Here is a 24,976-nt window from a genome sequence, read left to right as displayed (position 1 = left end):
AGTCCCAGATAAGGACCGGTGATGCCTTGGTTCAGCCAGCCACCTCATGTACTTTTTTCTTCCAATCTCATTTGCCCCTCAACATCCTTTAAACATCTTGCAGAGATATTTGAAAAATGAGTAAACCTTACTTTGTCTACATCGTCAACCACTCTGGTGCGACCCAAAACTATCTTTTCTTCAATGCGCCACCTTATTGTACCGACCCTTTTTATACGCCAAACGTAAGGAAAACACTTCTCCCTGTTTGGCTCACCCAGCCTGGAGTTGCTCCCGGAGGCGACAAGGCAACATTCCAGGCAAGCCCCGAAGGCTTTGCAGTCGCTGGCACTACTCCAGCGTCAATTGTGTCAGGCCAGGTTGCTTCTGTCAGTAGTTCGATGCCTGTGCCTCTAAACGGTGATTTCCAGCACATCACGACACATGATCTTGAGGTTGTCAATGGCGTACCTCGATTAAATCTGTCAACCTTTGATTTTCATAAGGTGTATTCGTTTTGTATCCACAGTGGAGCATTCAACGAGTCGGAATATCGTGAGTTATTTCTCAGTCTCTACAAAAACATGATGTAATTTTAATTTTATATGATATAGATGTCTTTGCCGGCTTGGGCAAACACGACGACCAGAATAAAGTCGTTCCTGCGGCTATCTGGCAAGCCCAACCTGGTCAACGATATATAATCACGCCTCGTGATAAGTACTTTGTGAGTATAGGGAGCCACCAACAAGGAACAATTCTTGGCGTAGAGAACTTGGGTTTGTTTATCTCAATCGACTTTCAAGACGCTCCAGAACGTGCAAATGTCGCCACTATTACTCACCATGCCGATGGGTCGTTTTCTGCCACACAGTGGAGCTTCGCTTAGCCAACGGGGCCAGCAGGCTTAAGCCAAGATACTGGAACAGGAGAGGCCACTGACTGCTGCTCAGTCAGAGGGGTGATCATAGCTAATAAGGGCTGATATAAAACTGAGCTGAAATGGAGCTTGTGGGTGAGGAGCCTTAAGAGCAGCCATTTTAATACATCGCCCGTCGCTTGACTTTCCTTTCATAATACCATTCGACGCCCCTTTGAGATCCTTCTGTGTTTGGAAAGATGGCCATTGACTGCATGTACCCATCGACATCAAGAAACGATGGATCAAAGCCAAAGATAGGTGATAGCCCAAAGGTCGTGTCCCAAGTAGGCATCGTGCTCCCATCAATCCCAGTGAACATATCCGGATTCGTATTGTAGACATCTTCAAGACCTTGATTTGCCTCATTCCCAGGCATCATCGACGAAATAGCATTCTGCACTTTATCCTGCACTCCATGCGAGGTCAAAAGACTCGTCACAGTTTCCAAACCTCTAATCATCAGATTCGCCAGATGCCACTTCCCCATAGACAAAGACCGAAAATGGCTGATCAGTCGAGTAATTTGATCCAGCGCTTGATCGCGTCTGAACAGGTTATCTCCGTATTTATGTGAAACTTTGGCTAGAAACATAGCTGCGAATGCTGTCATCGAGAGTAGATAAGATGGTATCCCGACAATACTGATGGAGAGGTCAGGGTCGGTGAGGAGGATGTCGATGATGGCTGATGCGGAAGTTACGGCCATTGAGGCTGTGTCGAGGAAATGGCTGGGTATTTGGTTGGATTGGCCTCGGAAGACGTGGGAGTAGAGATATAGTTGGGCGAGATGGAAGTGGAAGAGGGCTCCTTTTCTTGGAAATGCTCCGATGTTGGGATGGCCCTCTGCAACTTTGTTAATCGATGCAAAGAGTGAGTCTATGGGTACATACCTGGAAGCCGATCAGTCCACTTTGTGATCCACTGATCAAGTTGTCGATGGTAGTGTCCTATCTGACTCAGATATAATCTAGGAATTTCTTCTCCCTTATCAGGACCAAACAATCGTCGTATATTCCGCAGTATCCCCATCAGTTCAACCTGGCTCATAAGTCTTTCATCCTGATCCGTAGCCAGCGGACAGTTCAAGATACCTTCCCAGTCCTGCGTAAGCCAATCATCCTGAATAATGGCCGGTCTATCGTATAGAATAGCAAGGTGCTGGTCGCAGATGTATAGAATAGACCAGATTCGCGCTGAGTCCATAGCTTCTTCAGATTGATCTTTGATGGCAAGACCGTAACTGTTGTGGATGTTGCATTCTGCAGCTCGTCTGATCGCATGGCCTGACAATGTCCAAGACAAGTCACTAAGCCAGTATGACGCGATGCTGAGAGCTCGGAAGTAGTCCCTGTCACCTTGGCGTTGCAGCATCGACTTTTCGGTCAATCGCCGGAGTTCGGAGTTGCAAATGCCATATACTTTATCGGCAGCTGGGTCGTGGAGTGCGGCGATTGTAAGGGTAGCGGCGCATAGGATTGAGGACTTCCGACGAAGCTTCTCGAGAGTTTTATAGGGACATCCAATAGAGTAGATAAACCCGTCCAGACGATCTCGGTAAACAACAAATAACCGCTCAGCGTCAGCCAGTGAGATCTGTCCTTGAGAAATAAAATCATTGATAGCTTGACTTGGGTTCTCGCTCCCACTTCCGGGCGATCGAAGTGCTCTCATTCTAGTAAGAGTGTATAAAGAATGAATGGGCGCATGAGGCAGTCTATCATCTTCGGGCGTGAGCTTCGGTGAATTATCGCATGACGGGCCATAATTATCGTCCAGTTGAAGTGTCGTTGACTCTTGTGGTGGTGGTGCTGAAGAGTCTTTTCGCTTGTTCAACCGTGATGTTTGTAATGGCGGTAATTCTGGTAAGCCCATTATACTTCTCATCTCCTTGACTGCTGTGTACACCTGGTCGAGATCCGATAGCATGGCTTCTGACAGCCTGGCAGAGTCAGCGTGATCTCAGCACGGTTGACTCCAAGCATACTCAGTTTTCTCATCAATGATGGTCTGTAGGTTCTTGCTAACAGTGCAGTTGCTCAGCTTCTTCTCTTTACACCGTCGACATGGTGGTCCAGCATCGTCCATAAAGCATTTGATCTTAACAAGTCAGTCACTTCATTTGCCCTGTTAGTGGCAGTCATGGTACCTTGTGCTTCCGACATGTTGTGCATGCTCTGATATGTCTCGAGATATGAGCGACAGGATGCTCCGAATTGGAGGTTATCGCCACTCGTTTCGGTGGAGGCTATCACTGATCAGCGCCCCTGCAACCTGCAGATCAATTACACATAAACGTACCACGCTCCCCTCGTATTCTTGCGTAGCAGTACTTCCATTCCGTTTCGACATCTTGACTCTGTCGTTGACTTTTGCCAGTGATTAATGACCCAAAACACGTCAAAGTTGCACAGGCTCAAAAACGCGGGGGCAGTTAGTCATCGAGAATTACTGCTTTGACTAGAGCGGATATGGTAGGGATCTGTCGCTGGGGAAATGCGGAGGTGCACGGAGACATCGTTAGTCCGGGTGCCTCCGCAGATGATTTTATTCATTGTGGATCAGGAGTCATAAGAAGATATTCGAGTTTTGTGCATGATGCTTGTGCATAATACATAAAGAGGGCTGTGAAAGCAATTGTGCATAGTGTATAACCTCGGTTTGGTCCCAGAATGCATGGAGACCATGAGTGGGAGTAAGCATTCATCATACGGAGTACTGTGAGTGCGTATACACCGTCTAGATGTCTCAGATGCATAAGCCACTCTTGATTAACAGAATGGCCAAGAGATCGCTATTCATTCAGTGCCTGAATATTGTTGTTCTGTCTTTGGTGACCTTTCAATGCTTCTTCAACCTTTCTGATCCGTGAAAGCCCCGGTTCGGTCGGTCTCATAGCCAATGGGAATGAAGACCGACAGACACGGACCAACTCGCGGATGTCGGATAAGAACCTGGCGATCTGTCGGCTACCCTAAACTAAATCGGATGACAGCGATTATTTATCTCAATCGACACCTACCAATATCGCTGCTCCTCTAGATACGCACAATCATCATTAGATTATTTCATCATGGCACAAACTAGTACACTCATCTTGTCCGAGGCTCTCTCATCATTGCCCTCAGTACAAGCTTCACATCAACGACTCCGCACTCAAACACGCTTCACCATCCAAAACCCCTCCTCACCAGCTCCGGTGCTAGTTATCCTCGACGATGACCCAACAGGAACACAAACATGCCACGACATCACTATCTTGACAGTCTGGGATGCCCAAAATCTAGTCTCGACGTTCAAGCAAGTCGGGACTGGCAATGGCTTCTTCATTCTCACCAATTCACGCGCCCTGCACCCCCAGCAAGCACGTGATCTCATGATCGAGATCTGCACCAATCTAAAGGCAGCTTCTCAAGAGATAAAGCTCCCTTATGAAATTGTGCTACGTGGTGATTCTATCTTACGAGGTCACTTTCCTCTTGAGCCTGAGGCGGTGGAGCATGTGAATGGCGCGTTTGACGCGTGGATCTTGTGCCCGTTCTTCCTCCAAGGCGGACGATACACTATTAACGATATTCACTATGTTCATGAGGGGGACAAGCTCATCCCTGCAGCCGACACGCCTTTTGCCAAGGATGCGACATTTGGATACAAGAGTTCTAATCTTCGGGACTACGTTGTTGAGAAGTCGAAGGGAAAGATTCCACACGACAATATTGACTCTATCGATTTGGAGACTATCCGTGTCGGTGGCCCGGAAGCAGTTCTGAAGCAGATCATGCAGCCCCCAAAGCGAGGCGACACCCCTGTTGTGCTGGTCATTAACGCAGCTGCAGATGAAGATATCGACGTTGTCGTCACTGCGTTACTTCAAGCGTCGCAGCAAGGGAAGAAATTCTTGTACCGAACAGGCGCCGCTTTTGTCTCAGCGCGTCTGGGTATATCATCTATTCCGCCACTTTCAGCTGGCCAGCTCGGGCTGTCCAAGAGTGTTGGTGGTCTCATCATCGCAGGTTCATACGTACCCAAAACCACCGCGCAACTAGACTCCCTGGTTCAAAAGTCAGGAAGCAACCTAACAACGATTACGCTCAACGTCAAAGCACTCCTCAAATCCGACGAGGCAGCGAAAGAAGATGTCGCAAAAGCAATTGAACTTGCGTCACAGCATATCAAGAACGGACAGGACGTTCTGGTCATGACAAGCCGGGAGCTCATCGTCGGGAAAGACGAAGTTGAGAGTCTAGATATCGGCTCAAATATTGCCCTAGCTCTGGTGTCGTTCCTGCAGGGACTAGAGCAGAAGCCTCGTTACATCATCGCCAAGGGCGGAATTACGTCGTCGGATATGGCGACAAAGGGATTGAGGATGAAGCGTGCTCTTATTGTTGGCCAAGCTGCGCCTGGAGTTCCGATGTGGCGATGCGATGAGCCAGAGTCAAAATGGCCGGGGTTGAACTATGTTGTCTTCCCTGGAAACGTCGGGCATAATGATAGTTTGTATGAGGTCGTGAGACAGTGGAGGGAGTTTGAGTAGGGTAGCAATCACTAAATAAACACAGTGTATCACTGCAATGTTCTGGAACATGTATGTATTATATCGCTTGAGCTATTCTAATCTTGGTGGTGCTCTCACTAATCTTGGCGGCGCTCTCACTATAGGTACTTCATCCCCATCGCTCTGGGAAGAACTATCATCCCTCGTAACAACCATCGTGAACGTTTCGTTTTTGTGGACATATATTCCACCGTCAACTTGGCCACTGTGGTGGACGTCATCAAGAGGGATACGATCAGAAGCCAGAACAGCCCGAGGCGTCAATGCAGAGCCTTGGCCCCATCGACGCTGTGAACTTCGACTTCCGTAATCGGCCGGATCTGTTCTACCGCTCTTCGACGTCGCATACTTCTTGATGCCTCGGGTAAGCAAGCCCTTGAGTGCCGGTAGTGAGCCGACAACAAGTGCTGTTGCTGTTTCCACGGCGCCCCAAATGGCTAGTCCCACGAGATCGACCTGGTTTCCAACGATAACTTTTGTCATGCGAACAACGGCGACGCAGATGATGATTATACCCAGCGAAAAGACAACTCCAAGTCCAATCTTCTTCTTCATATCGAATTGTAAAGAGGGGAGTACTGCGATCGGAAGCGCCATGATCATGAGGTCGGTGGCAACGTCGACGGTCGTTGAGAAGACGACATTAAAGGACTGTCTCCATTGTTCTCGTGGGGAATCACAACTACCTGTGACAAGTCAGTAGATGTTCAGAATACGGGGAACGTGAGCTGCTTGAAATACCATGGAAGTAGTTGGAAGGCGGGCTGCAAGTTAGGGCACTGCAGATGACGCACACGATGAGTGCTAAGGCTGCAAACACTGCAACACCGTACCAGCACCGACGAGCGGCAGGGAACGGTTGCACAAGTCTGTAGAACAAGGCCAGAAAGCTTGCTTTTACAGACCATAAGATGATCCAGAACATCTTGATGACTGGGAACTGCCACCGAGTGATTTGACTGCGATGGAACTCAAGCTCCTTGGGATCGTAGGCTACGCGACCGGCCTGGAGGTGCGTCATATACCAGAGAGAATCCATCTGCTCAGTCTGGAGTATAGTCATGGTGAGGGCACACAGCCACGCCCATGTAATCCAGTAGTCATCGGCAAGAAAGCGTCGGTTCTGCAGCCATCGTACGAAGAGCCGTAGCGATACAAAGAGGGTAGCGATGGTGAAGCATGTCCAGACGATGATGGTGAGTCCTTGGCGGTTCACGGAGCTTGCAGCGCCTGTGAGGGGAGCATTTGGGTCTGGCGGCGGAGGTGTTGACATGATGACGATAACTTCGGCGGCGGCTTGCATGATGCATTTGGAGATGCATAGGGCTACTCATATAGGGGAGCAGAAGTCTGTCGCATGACGGTGATCATCGTGTTGGTTCAGCTGACGAAAGAGAGGCAAGGTTTAGACAATGGGACATCACGGCACAGCCGTATCACATCACACTGCAGGTGAAACAAAAGAAATTTGTTCAAGGGAAAATCTTTACTTGTTGTCTACAGAGTACATTGATGCAAATCGGAAATCGGTTGACAGCCCACGGAAGGCAGTGTGATAGTCATAGAGGTCAAGGGCCGAACTGGGAATATCTGTGGTTAGTAGCTGAGCTTAAGAGCGGGATATTTTGTATCCTCCCTTTTTCTTTCGGCAAATATTTGGTTCTTGGGAGGTCAAGACGGCAATTGATCATTTCCATACAGATTGACCATCACAAGCATGAACTGCGACGTGCATTTGCACAGCTGGCAGGGAACTGAGACAGCAGCATCGGTCCAATGACCTTTTCTGCTCTTTTTTAGTTCAACAAGCGAGAGAAGATAAGGGAGACAACAATTGATCGCCTCCCTTTATACTTGCTTTTTGCATCGATCCACTTTGTCTCACAGCATCCCAAGGGACTCTTAGCCACACCGCAGATCTTTCCGTTTACGATAAGCCTTACCGTCGTCTGCCGTGATTTACATTAATTGAAACGCCGAGTGGGGGGCAAGGTGGCGGTTAGTCCCGTATTTGATTTCGCGTAATGGAATCTGGGTTGAAGGGGGCAAAGACATGTCTCACGCTCAAATGGTGTGGAGTGAGAGCAATGATTCACGCACGCATGAGTCTTCGATTTGTAACTAAAGCTGATGATGCGAGGGAAAGATAGAGTTCGTGATGGACCTGGGAGAAGGTCATGATTGCAACCAAGACGACTGCAGGGAGAGATTGTGGTGTCAGCCTGGACCTTGGTCAATTCGATAGGTTGGTCATCTGTTTGCTCCAGGCTGTTGGGTCCAATGCAATGCAAGTTTGCATGCATGATGCCCACTCAGATGTGATAACTGACAATCCACTCCTCGTTCGTCCAATCTGATTTGTAGATAACAAAGCCGTCAAGTTACGTCTAGTCTCTAGTCCTGCATCATTGCCACACAGCTGCATATCAAGGGCTCCCGGTGCCTGCATGATATTTGCTTGCATGCATGCATGCATCCCACCAACAAGTACTCCAGACTGCCCAATACCTGCCCCAAATTCACTAGTTTCGTCAAAAACGAGAACACATAAGCACACCAAGGTTACACCACCTCGGACTCCGCTGCGGCGAAATCATGGGTTGCAGAAAATAAATGTTCTGCATAGATTAAGACTTGATGAGAGCCACTTAGCTGCATTCTCCTCTGTACATACATTCACTTCAACTTTCTTTTTCTTACGGCCTATCTATCATCATGTATCCCAGGTTTCTCTTTCTTCTCCTCGCGGTACTTGCCGTCTGCACAGGAGCCATTGGTTCAGCACCGAGATGCAAATGCGTATGTATACGACATTCAATCTATCATACATAACCTGACTAACGGTTAAAGATCCCCGGCCAATCCTGCTGGCCCTCTCCCACAGAATGGAGAGCCTTCGACAAACAGATCAGCGGCGCTCTTATCAAGACACAGCCAATCGCGCACTCATGCTACCCCGGTCCAGAGAAGGATCTGAAGCAGTGCGCTTACGTGAACAAAATGTGGTCCGATCAGGATTTCCAGTCGTCGAATCCTATCGGGAGACCTTATCCGTACAACATCACCTGTGCGCCGGTGGATTACGCTGCAGGTCAAGAGCCTACCACTTGCAGTCTTGGGTCTCTGCCTGTTTACGCTGTCAATGCTACTACGCTGTCACAAATCCGAGGGACTATTGCTTATGTGCGTAGGAGAAATATTAGGCTTGTTGTTACCGGAACAGGCCATGATCTTCTTGGTCGGTCTGATGGGTTTGGTGGTCTTGAGCTCTGGCTCCATCAATTCAAGAACGGTATTGATTTTCAGAAAACTTACAAATCCGAGAATCAGTGCAAGAGATCGGGCTGGAAGGGCAGTGCTATCAAAATTGATGGTAATTATCAGTGGCGCGATGTTTTCAAGGTTGCTGAGGCAAATAATGTCATCGCAGTTGGTGGTGGCTCTATCACGCCTGGAGCGATCGGCGGGTGGGCTTCTGGAGGGGGCCACGGACCTGCCACGAGAAACTACGGCCTTGGTGCCGATCAGATCCTCGAGGCAGAAGTGATGCTGGCTGATGGGAGAGTCGTCATCGCCAACCACTGCAAGAACACTGACCTCTTCCGCTCCATGCGCGGCGGAGGTCCTGGTTATGGTGTCACGTTGAGCAGCACCATCAAAGCTCATCCGAACGTCAAGACTGTCACAGCCCATCATCTGCAAATCGCGCCACTGGAGAAGACAAAGAAGAACGCATATCTACTCGACGCCGTGTCTGTTCTGCTGCAGTCGCTTCCTGATCTTAACGACGCTGGCTTTGCTGGCTACGGCTACTGGTTCCGAAACTATCCGACTGTATTTGTCAGAAACGCTACATCTGGCTATAAACACGGTTTCTGGACAATCGGCAAATGCCTTGCAGAGGCCGAGGCTGCCTGGGCACCAGTGAGAAAGGTCCTGTCGAAGTTTGAAGATAAGCTCTATATCAACGAGAGCTGGGCTACGTACGACGATTACTGGTCGTTCTACCACGCCGAGTCAGGGCTTTATGACCCAACGGGTGACACTTCAGTTCTCACTTCACGATTAATCGACCGTCGGAGCGTCAAGAGCTTCGGTAAAGTTCGAGATGCCGTCGAAGTCATGAGCGGCAAGCCTGATGAGTTCGGCACAAGTGTTGTTCTTCTCACGTCCGGAGGCCAAGTATTCAAGGACGCTTCAGACAAGACGAGTGGACTGCTCCCCGCGTGGCGAAAATCACATTACGTTCTCGTCTCGGGCACGGATATTTCTCGTACCGGAAACATCACTGAGCGCAAGGCAGCGAATGACGATGTGACGTTTGTCAAAGGTGCTGCGGCGAAGAAGTTGGCTCCTGATACTGGTGGCTACATGAATGAGGGCGATCGCAATGACCCTGATTGGAAGAAATCGTTTTACGGGAGTTTGTATGGTGAGCACCTTAAGACGAAGAGGAAGTATGATCCTTGTCATATTTTCTACTGTCCTACTTGTGTTGGGTCTGAGGAATGGGTTGCGAAACCAGATGGTCCTTTATGTAGAGTTGCGTAGATAGTGGACAAGATCTAGTCTTGAGTATATTCTATTGTATATAGCCTATTCAACGATGCTTCTAAGTTGTGTCTCCGGAGGGTCCCAAACAATGTCCTGAATGCTTAGCCTTTGCCTCGCTGGGACCTTGATGCTCCCAAGTTCCGATGCGATTTCCATGTTCTCTTCATTCTTGAACAAAAGCATCGGCATTGTCTGGTAAAACTCCGCCAATGTGAACCTGTCATGATGTCCTTCTGCGCGGGGGTTTAACGCGTCCATTGCTCGTGTGCTGATGGCCTCGTAAAGAATCTTTGCATCATCGACCGTTCCAGCGTGGAATAAGCCAACGCCCAAGCTTGCTATCTTAAGAGGATCGCCATCGCCGTGGGGAGTGAATGGATTTCCGACGTTGTTGACCGATAGGCACGCGTTGATTCCGTAGTCTCTGATTAGCTTGGGGACCATGATTGTCCCGCATGGTCGACTGAGTGGTTGGCTTTGTTCGGAATCATTGGGTCCATGTCTGCCCATCATGTACAGATCGCTAGTTGGTAATCCGACGAAGTGGATCGGTAACTTTGTCTCTCTCAGCTTCTCTGAGAGTCTGACGAGATCAGCATGAGTAGCTAGAGTAAGTCTCGTCGCATGCCCAAACACAACAGTCGGAGCGCCGGGATCTGTAGGCCATTTGAGACGCTCGAGCTCTTCAATGACGTGATAGAAAACAGACATGTGGGTTCCGTCGCCTTTCAGGCTAAACTCAATGTGAAAGTCGAGATGCTTGCCATGTTTCAATGCCGTCTCAATAGCCCACCGAATATTCTGATTCTGCGCTTCCAGATCAGATTCCACATACGGCGTAGTTCCAATAACATCAACATCCGAACCGAACTGCTCAAGCGCCTTCTCAAGCATTGCTCGGTTAGCCTCTCCCTTATCCGTCGAGAATATAGGGTCCTGTGCAAAGGCGCATATTTGTACTGTCAAAAAGTCCGCGAATTCCTTCTTCAGCCGGATTCCCACCTCCAGAGTCTTGAGCTCAGTGACGTCATCAACCTCAACGAAAGCTCTCATGAATGTGACACCCTGTTTGTAGCTTGTCGCTATAAGCTGAGAGCCTCGTAAGTACAAGTCCTCCTTGGTGTAGCGTTTCTTTGCTTCAGCTGTATTGGCCAAGGCTTCCTGAAATCCTCCTGTTTTGGGAGGGAGATCAGAATAATCTGGGTGGTTTGGGGATTTTGGGTGGTTGCAGGTGAGAAGATATGGTTTGTCGAGATGAATATGAGGATGGCAGAGTGAAGGAAGCATGACGCTTGGTGTTGTTTTGTTGGCGGCTGGTTTCATGGAGGTCACTACTCCTTCCTCTATTTGGATGTCCCATTGCGTTGAGGAGTCTTGGAACGGAAGAATTATTATGTTTTTAAGGTTCATGTTGAATTATATGAATATTCTGCTGGTTTGAGGCTTGAGAGAATAAACTCGCGATGACTGTGAACCCATTCACAGTGTCATTGATTCCCCTCATCTCGATTGTGGACCAATCATGTTGGGACCTGGATGGATATTAGTCAGGGTGAATAATTATCCGGCCTTCACCTATAACTTTGCTTTCAAGATCATGTAAAAGAGACTCGATAAATGCCCCAACGGATTGAAATTCTCCGTCCCTCCACCCAAAAGTAATTGCCGAAATGCTTTAGAGTCAAGGTATATCATTCGCGCGGATAAACTCAACGCCATAACCAAGTTTATGCACCCAACGATCTCCAATTCTGGGGAAACTCGGCTGATCCTCCGCATAAACGATGACGATCTTGACTCGAAGGGGTATCTTTCGGTAGTCCACCATCATCAAGTCCAACCTCTCCCCCACAAACTCCAATTCAAGATCGGCCCGTTTCAAGATCATCACGAGTTGCTGCATATCAGGCTTCTCGAATTTTCCGGGTGGTTGGCCTTTACACTGACGATCTGTTTTTGAGGATTTATAAAGACGTCGGATCCCGCGGATGGCCACTTGGTTTTGACTTTCGTTTAAACAACTTTTGCCAGGGTCAAGATGGTGTTTGTTACATTGAAGGGCATTGCGACGACGGCAGTGCTATTCTGTCAGACCATCTCGGCTGTCGCGGAGAGTTCAAATCGTGAGTCTTCATCTTCACTTCTCTCATATTCAGCAATATTAACATGTCTGCAGCAATCCACGTCGACGGCACGTCTTTCGCCCTCAACGGCGATAACGTCTCATACCGCTTCCACGTCGACAACACCACCGGAGACCTCATAAACGACCATTACGGCGGCCCCGTCGCCGAAGATGGAATCACAGCTGAAATCGGCCCCATTCAAGGCTGGGTCAATTTAATCGGCCGCGTCCGCCGCGAATTCCCCGACCATGGAAGAGGAGACTTCCGCGTCCCAGCGTTCCAGCTCCAGCAAGCCAGCGGCACGACCGTCACTGACTTTCGCTACGAGTCTCACGAGGTTGTGCAAGGAAAACCTGGGCTACCTGGTCTTCCGTCGACGTTTGGCGAGGCTGATGATGTGTCGACTTTGGTGGTCAGGATGTATGACAATTATAGCTCTATTGCTGTTGATCTGTCGTATTCGATATTTCCGAAGTATGATGCTATTGTAAGGAGTGTGAATATCACGAACCGGGGGAATGCGACGGTTGATTTGAGGAAGGTTTCCAGTTGGAGTGTTGATTTGCAGCAGGATGATCTGGATCTTATTGAGATCCGAGGTGATTGGGCGCGTGAGGGTATGCGTGTGCGTCGAAAGGTAGACTTTGGAACACAAGGGTAAGTATTATTTCTGTGAGATAATAACGCAGAGTGCTAACGGTGTTACAGATTCCAAAGCTCTACTGGATATTCCTCTCATCTTCACAACCCGTTCCTCGCTCTTGTGTCGTCAACTACTACTGAGACACAAGGCGAAGCTTGGGGATTCTCCCTGGTGTACACCGGCTCCTTCGCCGTTGACGTCGAGAAGAGTTCGCAAGGACTCACCCGCGCCCTTCTCGGTCTCAACCCTCTCGACTTCTCATGGCCCCTAAAGCCCGGTCAGACCTTCACCACCCCCGAGGTCGTCTCCGTCTTCTCAAATAAAGGCGTCGGCGGCATGTCTAGACAATTCCACCGCCTGTACAGAAAGCATTTGATGAAGAGTAAATACGCAGAAGAAACACGCCCTGTTCTTCTCAACAGCTGGGAGGGCTTGGGTTTTGAAATTAACGAGACCGCCATTGAGAAGATCGCCAAACAATCTGCTGACCTCGGTATTAAACTGTTCGTCATGGATGATGGCTGGTTCGGTAACAAGTACCCGCGAGTTAACGATTCAGCTGGTCTTGGAGACTGGCAGCCTAACAAGGAACGTTTCCCTGACGGATTGACTCCTCTCGTTGAGAACGTCACCGACCTAAGAATTGCTAATGCCTCCGATGATCTAAAGTTCGGTATCTGGTTCGAGCCCGAAATGGTGAACCCCAAATCAGACTTGTACGACAAACATCCCGACTGGGCGATTCACGCAGGCTCATATCCCCGAACCGAGACGCGTAACCAATTGGTTCTCAACGTAGCTCTGCCCGAGGTCCAAGAGTTCATCATCGACTCAGTTTCCAAGATTCTCCGCGAATCACCGATTTCCTATGTGAAGTGGGATAACAACCGTGGAATCCACGAGACACCTGATCCTACTCTTAACTACAAGTATATGCTGGGTCTCTATCACGTCTTTGAGACTTTGACGAGTCGCTTCCCTGACGTTCTGTGGGAAGGATGTGCTTCGGGTGGCGGTCGATTTGACCCCGGTGTTCTCCAGTGGTTCCCCCAGATTTGGACGTCGGATGATACAGATGCAGTTGAGCGTATCGCTATCCAATTCGGCACGTCACTGGCTTATCCTCCATCTGCTATGGGAGCTCATCTGTCACATGTCCCTAATGGAAACACCCAGAGAATCACGTCTGTCAAGTTCAGAGCCCATGTTGCCATGATGGGTGGCTCCTTTGGTGTCGAACTCGACCCAAGCGATCTGGAGCCCGAAGAGAGGGATCAAATTCCTGGTCTTATCAAGCTCTCTGAGAAGATCAACCCGATCGTCATCACTGGAGACTTTTACAGACTTGCTCTACCTGAGGAAACAAACTACCCAGCTGGACAGTTCATCTCAGAGGATGGCAAGAAAGTTGTGCTTTTTGCATTCCAGACGAGGGCGACTATCAATAATTCTTGGCCATGGTTCAGACTTCAAGGATTAGATGCAAGTGCCAAGTACAGGGTGGACAATAAACAGACGGTTTCTGGTTCAACGCTGATGAACATGGGCATTCAGTTGACGTTTGAGGGGGATTATGATAGTCAAGTTTTGATGATTGAGAAACAGTAGTTCGGACAGCTAGGCTATGGGCAACATACTGTAGACAATGCTCTTAACATAAAAGGCTCGCTCAGTCAACTCAATACCTCCGCAGCACATGATAAATTTGAAATGTTCATCCAACACGTAAAAAACAACACAACGAAGCCCTCACCAGGCAGCTCCCCGGACACTGACAACTTTCCATCTTCACCCTCTCGCAAGTTCTCAAGCAACCTAAGCTTACATCAACATAAACTCACCAGTTTAAATCTGTGGCAGCTGTGCATTGATAAGCTTCTGCAGCTGACGCAGAGTGTCAACACTCATGGTAACGTTGACCATCTCGGAGCCTTCGATGCCATTGGAAGTAGCCACGTCAGGGTTTGGATAGTACCAGCATGCGATAGCAATAATAGCATAAATGACCTACAACTGTCAGCACCTACGAATGTTCACATGAGGGGGCTGACTTACCACAAGGAGTGCACCCTCAAGCCAGTTGGACTCGCCATCGCGGAGGAAGTTTCCAACCACCAAAATGGACAAGACGAGAAGAACAATCATGAAGATCTCAAAGTTCAGGTCCATGGGTTTTCCGATGACCCAGCCTACGAGAACGACGAGGGGACCGTTGAAGAGGGCTGTTTGGATAGATGGTCCCAGGCAGTGATATAAGGCGACGTTGATGACGCCATCTGGGGGCTCTTTAGTTGATGCATTTACGAGTGAAGGGTTGTACTTACCATATGCTTCGTCAATAGCTGTCAAGTGTTCAGCTGCCTTCTCCACAAAGGGCAAAAGAATGAGACCCAAAAACTGATCAGGGACTCCACTCTCAACAACATGCTCGATCTTCTCAACAAGGAAGATGAGAAGAGCTGTCACAAAAGCAAGAGCAATCAATATAGCAATAATAGCCTCGGTCATGGTAAACTTGGGCTTCTCCATATCAGCCTCGCGATCAGCATCTCGGTGCTCATCCATCTCAATAACCTCATCGAAGATACTATGCTGGCTACTAGCCTGATACCAAATGTAGAAGAAAAACGCGATGATCAGTGCAATAGATGTGGCTTGACTGATGCGAAGTACATCGTCTTGCAGTTTACCCTCTGTGAACTTCTCATGCAAAACTCGGAAGCCTGGAAAGTCGGGCACAACCTCGGCTTTGAGGGCGGAGTAGAATGCGCTGGGGATGAGGAGACCAAATGCTGCGACGAGAAGAAGTCCAGTGCCGACTTCTGAGACAATGGCGTGGAACTTTTGGCTGGCTTGCTTAAGGCCACCAACGAAGAAACAGAGGCCGAGACAGAGAAGAAGGTTGGTCAAGATACTGCCGAGGATGGCGGCTTGGATGATGGGAATGAGATTGCCTTCATCGCCGTTATCTTCAGGAGAGTTGACCTCATGCTTCGAAAGCAGAACAATGAAGAGGATAATCTCAATGATAGATCCAAACGTTGTCTCGATGAGGATACCAGCTACCTTGGGCAATTTCCGCGCAAACTCCTGTCCAGCGAAACCAAGCAGATTGGCAGTTGGAATGACAGCGATGTACGCGGTAGCAAACTTCCAGAGGTGCAGACCAGGAAAGAATTGAAGGATGATAGCGATGGGGACGAACGGCCAGAGGATGTTTACCCATTTCGACGCGGTGCAGGAACTTCGCCAGAGAACAGCGAGGAAATGACGAGGGTGGAAACCGCTTCTCCCGCTTTCTCCCTCGTGAGCAATGTGACTTGAGATCTGCGGCAGAAGCGGGGTTGATTCAGAGCCATGGCCCGGGAGGATATTGCTCGCCATTACCACGAGTCAAGTAACAAACAAGCAAAACAGATGATACTCAAAACTGAATAAGCTTAAATAAAATAAAAGTGTAAATAGAGCAGGGAGAGCCAAGAAATAAGGACAGAAAGGGGCTGGGATCGTAATAACGTGACGCTGGTGTTTGCGGTGGTGGCGCAGCTGATGTCCAATGAAGACGCTGTGATGAGACACATTTACAGGGGCTCAAGGCAGGGATCGAAACTCTAAACAAAGCTTGTTTTTGGTGACGTTGGCTCAGCAGGGGTTCTAGACTCTGGAAGAAGCATTGGCCATGCTTTACCCCGCAGAGTAAGAATCTGATCTGATCTGACTTGACTTTTTCTCGAGGGAGGGTTTGATGAGATTAACGCTTTTGAGAGCCAGTCGTCGTGTCGTCTCACGCTATACTCTCACTGTAAAAGTCTACTGGGCTAAGATAGCTCTAGACGTATCGATAATGAAATCATCTCTCCAAAGAGGTTTAGCCATGTCTCACAGCCCCAGCACGGAATGGCCCCCTCGATATCAACTAGCGCGCACAAGATCACCCTCGACTAAAAAATACAAGCATCACCTCCCAAAAACACCCGTGATCCCGTCATCGGCAGTCCTGTTTTTTTGACACCAGATCCAACGAATGAGATACGCGTCTCCCCGCACTCACCATGCAGGCGCTCACCGATTCTCACCGATGAGAGAGTTTTCATTCTCGCCTTACCGAGAAAGCCTATTATGTAAAATGGTAATACGCTTTTTAGTGTTGTTGGTCACGGCTACGACGGACCACGTTGTTATTGCGCGATGGACTCGGTATAGTTATCGTTATGTAAATTTTACATACAGTATACTTTTGTGCGTGAAAAAGTCTGAACTCATGTGATGAAATTTTACCAATTGCTCATTTCTCGTCCTAGTCTATATAACCATTCTTCTTTTTCCTACAGATACAATAATTTATAGTCATTCTTTCTACGATCTTCTACATTCTCGATTTCGACTAGTCTCTGACAAAGTTTCACTACAGCATCTCCCTCGTGATTGGACAGATCCGTTTTCGTTCAGCTTGGTTCAAATAGCTTGGCTTACGACATCACCCACGAGACCGGTCACATAATGCCTTCAGCGGTGAGAACTGATTTTTCTCCTCCTCCATCAAAGCAGCTCAAGCCCATACCCTTCCGTCCGATGAAGTCACCTATTCCCGACTACCTCAACCGCGTGCTGGAGAATGCACGGCCCATAGAAGATGGCAAGCCCGCCAGTTACATCGAGACGCTGGCAAAGGCGGACACGTCCAAGATAGCTGTGGCGCTGGCGATGGTGGATGGCCAGATTTACTCTGCTGGCGATGACGATGTTGAGTTTTCGATGCAGTCTATTTCAAAGGCGTTCGTGTATGCGCTCGCGATTGAAGATGCGGGGTTGGATAAGGTGCTGGAGAAGATTGGCGTGGAACCCTCTGGAGACGCGTTCAACAGTTTGTCGCTGGAGCGCGGGAGCAACAGACCCATGAATCCTATGATCAACGCCGGAGCCATCACAGCGCATTCTCTCATCGGCGGACCAGACTGGACAGCAGAGCAGAGATCAGACCGCATCCTCAAAGCCATGTCGAAGCTAGCAGGTCGTCAATTGCGCGTCTGCGAAGAAGTTTACGAGGCTGAGCTGCGCGATGCGAACCGCAACATGGGAATCGGTTACATGCTCAAAGCAGCTGGTATCATCACCGGCGATGCACAGCAGATCGTGCAGGGATATATCCGCCAATGCGCCATTAACGTCAACGTTCGAGACCTGGCCACCATGGCTGCTACGCTCTGCAACGCGGGCTGTCACCCTGCGACGGGAGAAAAGATCATTCCTCAGAACAGCGTGCGGCAGATCCTCTCCGTCATGACGACTTGCGGCATGTACGATGCTGCAGGCGACTGGGTATCGCGGATTGGCATCCCCGCCAAGAGTGGAGTTGCTGGTGGTATCATCGGTGCTCTGCCGGGTCAAATGGGCATCGCTGTATTTTCACCCAAGCTTGACTCACGGGGGAATAGCGTACGCGGCGTCGCCATCTGCGAGCAGTTATCCAGCGACATGGGTCTTCACATGATGGACGTCAGCCAGATCGCCCAAGCGACGGTGCGCGTATCCGTCGCGACAATCCTCCCCGGCGACAACGAGCCACACCACACAAACTGCAATAAAGAAGTAATCATCTTCAGTCTCCGCGGTGTAGTCCGCTTCGGCGGTTCAGAGCGCTTAACACGCGCCATCACACGAGAACTCGGCGATCCGAACCCCAACGATCCCGGGTCTGGACGGAGCCGGTTCGTGTGCGCGGTGGTGTTTTCATTCCGCGATGTGTTTTCGTTTAATGCGGTGGCGCAGAAGATTATCCAGGCGGATATTACGCGGTTGCTGCTTGATGGGAGGACCGTGGTTGTCATAGACCCCGTGGGTGTTTTGGAGATGGAGACGAAGCGGGCGGGTAGTAACCTCAAGATTGTGGATAACGAGACTGCTGCGAGGGATTATATTGGAGGAATTGGGTGCCATACTGTTTCAAAGAATGATGAATGGTGATTTGGCGTTTTAAGGATTAGATAGAAAATAATACTTGTGAAGCCAGCTGTGCCGATGTCCTCTTGGAAGGACTAAAATAATATCCAGTTCCATACTACATCAGGCAGTGATTCACTATCCACCCAAGTGATATGTACAGATAGTTGGTTAAAATACCACTCTTGGCATGACGACCCGTCCTGTATGTCGTCACATCGCGGCAGTGGTACTAAAGTTTGACTTTGAGGCCAGCAGGCCCTTCTCGCCGGTCTCTTGAATAGCAATAGGGTAGCAATAATGACGCAGTAAGTTATCGATAAGCTCTAGTATAAAAATAGAGAATGCGCAATTAAAATAGCCCTTGCAAGGCTGGATCCGAGTCCGAGGCGGTTAGTCTGGATAAACGGGGCCCGCGGACGCGGTCGGTCACTGCCCACTTCCGAAGCTTATTGAGCTTCCTTGTATAAATGGAGCAGCGGACTGAAGCTGAATCTCAAACACTATGTAAAACCCATTTAACAGCATTCAATCACTTTGAGACAGAAAACATGCCAAAAGTTATTCATCTCGTCCGTCACGGCCAAGCCGTTCATAACCTTGGCGAAGCGAACAACGTTCTGCCTGACACCGACCTCACGCCTCTGGGACAAGAGCAAGCTGGAAGCCTGATCTCTAAGCATCCTGAGCTTGCCAATGTTGACCTCATCGTGTCATCTCCCCTGCGAAGAACTCTCCAAACGACCCTGCTAGCGTTTCCCGCTCAGCTGGAGCGCGGTTTACATATTGTGGCCCTGCCTGAAGTTCAGGAAGTCAGCGACATGAACTGCGACACGGGTAGTGATCTCTCTGTGATAAAGGCTGAATTCCAACAACAGCCCGTGGATTTCAGTGTGGTCGAGCCGGGTTGGGAAGTCAAGGTATGCAATTCAACCTTTAGTCATGTTTGATCAATCTAAGAGCTAATTATAGCTTAGGAGGGCAAGTGGGCTCCAGCTATTGGCAGCATCTTGGAGAGGGCCCGGGCCGCACGGCAATGGCTGAGCGAAAGACCCGAGTCAGAAATCGTGGTTGTTACTCATGGTTGCTTCTTGCATTTCTTTACCGACGATTGGGTGAACTCTGTTAACCCTGATGGTATGTTGTTGCCAATCAGACGTGGCTGTCTACGTCCTAACATCAGCAGGTACGGATTGGGCTAATGCCGAGGTTCGCTCCTATACGATTTCGCATGACAACAGCGAAGGGCCAGTTTTATGTGAGACCCGAGAGTCTAGAGAGAGGCGAGGAGTAGAGCCAGTTCCTCCGACGAGAGAAGAACAACTAGAGCTGCGACAAACTGCTTTGAATGCGGCGCTCGAATGGGGTCTTATACGGCCGTGATAAATTCTGGTTATAGCATAGATTTTACAGCATGGAGAGAACATTTCTCGAACACAGCCCATCGTCTTCTTTAATCACTGCTATAGTGAAATACTCAATTGATGATATCTGACATAAATTGTTAACAGTCTATCAATCACGTAGATGAGATAGGCTTCTTGGACATGGTCGCAACGAACGCCGCCAGCGCAGCCTCGGGCTGGTATGCCGGGACTTCGTGACCAGCGCCGTACACTCGCAGCCAGCTCAAGTTTCCAGAGGTCTTGAATTCACCATACTTCTTTCCACCAACAGTGAATGACTTGAGGGGAGCTGAGACGAATGATTGCGGCGCGATTGAGTTGAGGGCTCTGTAGTTACCCATCCAGTTGCAGATCCAGTCTAGGTGCTGTTAGATTTGAGGTATCAAGGCGGGAATGGAGGTGACTTACCAGCATCGCCGGCCCAGATAAGAACTTGGATCTTGGAGTCAATGACCTGCGAAAGTGTCGGTAAGAATGACCGCCCCCCTGCAAGGTTTGTTAGTCGCATTCATGTATATAGGCAGAAAACATACTATCACCACTCGCGATAAACTTGTTATAAGACTCATCACCACACTCCTGATAATCAGACTGCGCACCAATCGCCTTCATCACAGACGCAGATGTGAGATAGGTAGAGTAAGTCGCAGGAGGGAAAGGATCATTGCTTGAAGCCCGGATATCGTAGACATCAAAGTCTGCCAGATTCTCCAGCGGGCGTTCAATAGCTGAGCTGCAGACATCATCTGCGTTGCCACACGCAGCATCGTTACCTGTGAGACCGGGACATTTGGCAAATGCAGGGACACACTTTTGGTTGTATGTGTTGAGGTACTTGCTGTACTGAGTTGGTGTGATGAGCTTGCGGTAGGTGTTGTTGGCGGCATAGTCGATGTAATCTCTGTACTGGTTGCCTATATCACATATCAGCACTGAAACTAAATCTCAAGGCGTGTGAGAAAGCTTACCGGGATCAATCCAGCCGTTGTTAATACCAAGAGCTACGAGGTTAATCTTCTCGCCCTTGATCTTTCCAGCGTCAATAGCCGCGTTCTGCTGCTCAAAGTAGTACGCAAACTCAGGACCATAGTGTCCACCATAGGACTCAGTAAAAAGACCAAAGTCACGGTTCTCGTATTCAGGAAACTGAGCGTAGAAGGCCTGAAGAAGGTTCCAGACTCGAGGGGCAGCTGCAAGAGTGGATACAGCGTCATCGGTGCCGTAGCTGAAACCGGTGGCAATAGGTTGATCAACATACAGCTTTGACTGTTAGTTCATTGCTATTATAGAGAGGAGGCCGGAATTACCATGTTGGCAAATGTGTTCCAAGAGTTGGGGTTCAGAGTTGGCTTAGACCCTCCGTTGTTAAAGGTGCATGGTCCATTTTCCTGAAACAAGCCGATCATGGAACTGCAGCCCGGACCACCATTGAGCCAGAGGGCGAGTGGAGCTGTTTTGGCGTTCTTGCGGGACTCGAAAAACCAGAAGAACATGTTCATATTATCACCTGAAGAAATCGTCCGTAAGAAGATTTGTACAAGGAATTAATGAGGTACTTACCAACAGAGAAATAGCCGGAGTGCTGGTTCACGCCTGGCGTCGTCTCGCAGATTCCAGAGTTGGAGACAATCTTGGTCTTGGATCCGGTGGCAGCGTGCTCAAAGACCTTGTACTTGATACCGGCCTCTTTTTGCAGATACCTCTTGTCGAGGCTGGCTGCAGGTGTACAGCTGCCTTGGCCGACGAGGGCAAGCGCCGTGAGGACGTTCAACAAAGTTGTCTTCATGATGACCGATAGTATCAAACTTGAATAGAAGAAACGTGGTTGAGCGGGAGAAAAAGTGCCAAGACGGGAGGATGAGACAGCATATATATAGATCTGGGCGGTCTCGATCGGGCGCCACTATATCACGGAATAGCCCGCATTCCATATGTTCTACTATACGAGTAAAAGTGACAAATTGTCTTATCGCTTGGAAGATTAATGCCACCTTCCTGATTAAAGGGGGAGATCTTTTGTTAATGCCAAAGGTTCCTGATGATCCGGAGGTAGGATTAGCCAATACAGCGCGGGAGTCAGGCGACAATGGGTAGTGGGTACTGTCGATCTCTAGGTCATCCCGGTACCGTGAAACAAGGCATTGTCTTGCTTACATTGACCAGGAGGATCACAAGGCAGACAGACATACTCGTCATAAGACAAAGTTTTAACCGCCTCGTAAATATTTAAATTCAGAATCCCCCGTGCTATTCATTTCGGTACATCCTGTATCAGAAAGATTACCTGCAGAAGTGCATCTTATCAAGCCTCATCGCGACCTTCCAGAACAAGCGATCTCCCGAGCCACGAGATCTAGCTTTCGGCACTTTTTAGCCGTTAATCTGGTGACCGTGCATGCAAACTCACTTGCCGAATATCCGAGCTCCCGTGCTCTGATTGGCCATGGGCTTATCGACAATTCATGCTTAGAATTAATTTTCTCACTAATGAAACCCAATATCGCAATGGTATGCAGAGATGTCGTATTGATTAGCCAATTGGAGATGCTCGGAGTATTGATCTTATGTGAATTTCCGCCTATAGATTGGCCATAGGTTCGGTGCTGAGGTAGGATCAACATATGCTGTTGAAACGATATTTCTGATATACGTGACAGAGACGAGCCCTAAATTGACATATCCCGGCTATGGAATACCACACGATGTATTATCTCATCGGTGTATTCGGAAGCGGGAGGCACGGGACCTAAGTTCATCTCCATGGCTCGTTAAAACGGAGAGTACAGCGGAGTACCGCTACCAGCGTCTGCGCGCCATCTGGAATACTCTTCCTCTCACGGTTGATCTAACATAGGTCTAGAATGCCGACGAGGGGTTGTGATGGTATTATAGGAAATGGTAGGTGATACAGTTGTGGAAATGCATATTATTACTATAGTAACTCATAATTATATATCATAGGGGAAAAGGCTCAAACCAATTGGCTCCTCTTTAGAGTCAGCAGTAACAAACACCAGGTCAATTCTCCATTGAGAAGTTGAAATCTCAAAATCGATGGGGATATCGAACAGTCCATCCCTCTTCATGCGTGAAATCATATCTGCATCAAAACCCCATCTTTTATGCTCATGCCCAGGGGCGATCAGCTCGATGCGGGGATTGGACAAAGGTTCCAAGACGCGACCTAAGCTCTTAGTTATATCTGCACCTTGTGGAAAGCGACAGAGAATTTCTCCTATCTAATGTTAGACAACATAGATCGTCATTATTTCGTTAGATTCTTACTTACCCTTTATCAAACAACGTCCATTTCCAAGTTGGCGGTGCCTTTCGGTTGCATCGAAGCAAAATGTCGTCGCCAGGAGTGAATGGCAGAGCCTGGAAATATCAAGGCGAGTAGAGTATTGTGACAAATACTTTGCTGCTATGTCTTCGAGCGTTTGGTTCCCTGATATCTTCGGATTCGATCGTACACATCGGGTGGGGTGCATCTTACTGATGAGACTGAAAGCTTCCTTCCAAGGCTTCTCTGACAGTCTGTTCTGATCCAGCCGCCTTTGAAGTTTTGTCGGTCGTGTTGTGAAGTATTGGGTTAGTTGATCCATCGTCAGTTTTCACCAAGAGCTGTCTCTGCTGGAATCATCTTCTGTATCGTCCGCATCTTGGGCCCAACCATTACCAATTGACAGCAGCAAGTGCGAGGTAGTAATCCCGTCTAAAGGCCACATAATCGCTGCCTCGGCCATTGCCATCTCCGCAGGATTATTACAACATACCCCACCGTCCAAATATAAAACACCTCGGCAAGATAAGGGGTCGTAAGAAGATGGGGGTAGGCTAGTTGCCTTTGCCGCATCCTGGATTGTAAAGTTCTGCCCGTCCCTATGTCCTGTTTCATATGCGTAGGAAACAAGTTTTGATTCTGGAAGTCAGTTTGTTAGATCAGTTTCAGCGACATGGAGTGAATTCTACAGCTTACCTTGCCCCTCCGGTCGTATGTAATTAGTTATGATGGTTGGTCCCTGAACATCGCCCCAAGCCTGGTACAACGTTGCTGTCACAAAAACCCTCGTGGGGCTTTCGGATACATGTGCCTATTTTGACCATGGAAGTTAAGCAAAACTAGTCTCCCGTTATATGTTACCCTTTTAGTACTTACCCGACTTCCAACTATCCTCTGGCTCGCAACATCCTCCCCAAATGTCTCTTTGATAGCCTTCGTAAAGGTCATTTGCGTATGGTATTTGACTTGATAGTCGAGTAGGCGAGTAGCCGATTGACCTACATCCCAGTTTCCTAAACCTATGCCAATTACGAGCAAGCCGCCGGTGCCTGAACCTCCAATGAGGTCGAAAAAGTGCCGAATAGGAATTTTGCCACACAACTGAGTCTCTATATCCTTCAGTACTTGTTTAAATGACACCATGCCCACTGTCTCCATGCAAGGAGAGTATACAACGGCCAATGCAAACTGGAAGCTAGAAAAACTAATTAATTAATACCTAAAGCTTATAATGCCTTTACAAAGTATATTAAGCTAATATACTAAAAAATCCTATTTAACTTTAGCTTTTAAAAGGTAATATATATATGTAACGGTTAGGTCTAACTATATTAAACTAAGCCATGCTTAAGTTTATTATTAGCAGTTCATATAGAGTATATACTAAATATTTATTAAAGTATTATATTTCTTAATAGTAGATTTAATATATATTAGGCTTAATTAATATAAAGAAGTATTACTTAATAACTAATAAGCTAAGTTCTATATATTACTAAATAAGTATATATATATACTTAGGTAGCTTATAATATTATAAGCTAGGCTTATAGTAAGTTATAAGCTAA

At 48.4% G+C, this 24,976-nt stretch overlaps 11 protein-coding genes across 11 annotated transcripts; 6 read left to right on the top strand and 5 right to left on the bottom strand.

Moving 5' to 3' along the window:
* Nucleotides 1-116: 116 nt before the first annotated feature.
* On the top strand, nt 117-868 carry FSUBG_12215 (uncharacterized protein; the record flags this gene model as incomplete). The annotated part of the gene is made up of 2 exons (XM_036676982.1): nt 117-534; nt 594-868. The coding sequence occupies 2 exons, from the start codon at nt 117-119 to the stop codon at nt 866-868; spliced, it is 693 nt and encodes a 230-aa protein (XP_036532301.1).
* A 151-nt stretch (nt 869-1,019) lies between these two features.
* Nucleotides 1,020-3,250, bottom strand: FSUBG_12214 (transcriptional activator of proteases prtT; the record flags this gene model as incomplete). The annotated part of the gene is made up of 4 exons (XM_036676981.1): nt 1,020-1,744; nt 1,792-2,840; nt 2,886-2,998; nt 3,200-3,250. 4 exons carry the CDS (start codon nt 3,248-3,250, stop codon nt 1,020-1,022), a joined length of 1,938 nt encoding a protein of 645 aa, XP_036532300.1.
* A 721-nt stretch (nt 3,251-3,971) lies between these two features.
* Nucleotides 3,972-5,435, top strand: FSUBG_12213 (dehydrogenase; the record flags this gene model as incomplete). The annotated part of the gene is made up of 1 exon (XM_036676980.1): nt 3,972-5,435. One exon carries the CDS (start codon nt 3,972-3,974, stop codon nt 5,433-5,435), a length of 1,464 nt encoding a protein of 487 aa, XP_036532299.1.
* A 72-nt stretch (nt 5,436-5,507) lies between these two features.
* On the bottom strand, nt 5,508-6,759 carry FSUBG_12212 (uncharacterized protein; the record flags this gene model as incomplete). Its single annotated transcript, XM_036676979.1, has 2 exons — nt 5,508-6,142; nt 6,198-6,759. 2 exons carry the CDS (start codon nt 6,757-6,759, stop codon nt 5,508-5,510), a joined length of 1,197 nt encoding a protein of 398 aa, XP_036532298.1.
* A 1,412-nt stretch (nt 6,760-8,171) lies between these two features.
* On the top strand, nt 8,172-10,007 carry FSUBG_12211 (6-hydroxy-D-nicotine oxidase; the record flags this gene model as incomplete). The annotated part of the gene is made up of 2 exons (XM_036676978.1): nt 8,172-8,255; nt 8,307-10,007. 2 exons carry the CDS (start codon nt 8,172-8,174, stop codon nt 10,005-10,007), a joined length of 1,785 nt encoding a protein of 594 aa, XP_036532297.1.
* A 45-nt stretch (nt 10,008-10,052) lies between these two features.
* Nucleotides 10,053-11,420, bottom strand: FSUBG_12210 (cytosine deaminase; the record flags this gene model as incomplete). Its single annotated transcript, XM_036676977.1, has 1 exon — nt 10,053-11,420. The coding sequence occupies one exon, from the start codon at nt 11,418-11,420 to the stop codon at nt 10,053-10,055; it is 1,368 nt and encodes a 455-aa protein (XP_036532296.1).
* A 628-nt stretch (nt 11,421-12,048) lies between these two features.
* On the top strand, nt 12,049-14,387 carry FSUBG_12209 (alpha-galactosidase 2; the record flags this gene model as incomplete). The annotated part of the gene is made up of 3 exons (XM_036676975.1): nt 12,049-12,133; nt 12,187-12,793; nt 12,845-14,387. 3 exons carry the CDS (start codon nt 12,049-12,051, stop codon nt 14,385-14,387), a joined length of 2,235 nt encoding a protein of 744 aa, XP_036532295.1.
* A 237-nt stretch (nt 14,388-14,624) lies between these two features.
* FSUBG_12208 (Ca2+:H+ antiporter) lies at nt 14,625-16,163 on the bottom strand (the record flags this gene model as incomplete). The annotated part of the gene is made up of 3 exons (XM_036676974.1): nt 14,625-14,786; nt 14,835-15,055; nt 15,104-16,163. The coding sequence occupies 3 exons, from the start codon at nt 16,161-16,163 to the stop codon at nt 14,625-14,627; spliced, it is 1,443 nt and encodes a 480-aa protein (XP_036532294.1).
* Nucleotides 16,164-17,279: 1,116 nt separating this feature from the next.
* FSUBG_12207 (glutaminase kidney isoform mitochondrial precursor) lies at nt 17,280-18,743 on the top strand (the record flags this gene model as incomplete). The annotated part of the gene is made up of 1 exon (XM_036676973.1): nt 17,280-18,743. One exon carries the CDS (start codon nt 17,280-17,282, stop codon nt 18,741-18,743), a length of 1,464 nt encoding a protein of 487 aa, XP_036532293.1.
* A 527-nt stretch (nt 18,744-19,270) lies between these two features.
* On the top strand, nt 19,271-20,102 carry FSUBG_12206 (histidine phosphatase superfamily clade-1; the record flags this gene model as incomplete). Its single annotated transcript, XM_036676972.1, has 3 exons — nt 19,271-19,639; nt 19,697-19,856; nt 19,906-20,102. The coding sequence occupies 3 exons, from the start codon at nt 19,271-19,273 to the stop codon at nt 20,100-20,102; spliced, it is 726 nt and encodes a 241-aa protein (XP_036532292.1).
* Nucleotides 20,103-20,238: 136 nt separating this feature from the next.
* On the bottom strand, nt 20,239-21,911 carry FSUBG_12205 (carboxypeptidase D; the record flags this gene model as incomplete). The annotated part of the gene is made up of 6 exons (XM_036676971.1): nt 20,239-20,483; nt 20,534-20,611; nt 20,659-21,039; nt 21,094-21,385; nt 21,433-21,632; nt 21,686-21,911. The coding sequence occupies 6 exons, from the start codon at nt 21,909-21,911 to the stop codon at nt 20,239-20,241; spliced, it is 1,422 nt and encodes a 473-aa protein (XP_036532291.1).
* Nucleotides 21,912-24,976: the final 3,065 nt, after the last annotated feature.

This window comes from Fusarium subglutinans (assembly GCF_013396075.1).
Source record: "Fusarium subglutinans strain NRRL 66333 chromosome Unknown NRRL66333_c0000256, whole genome shotgun sequence".
Taxonomy (NCBI): Eukaryota; Fungi; Ascomycota; class Sordariomycetes; order Hypocreales; family Nectriaceae; genus Fusarium; species Fusarium subglutinans.
The sequence above is the reverse complement of the archived record's forward strand: the minus strand, read 5'-3'. Positions and strand labels throughout refer to the sequence as shown.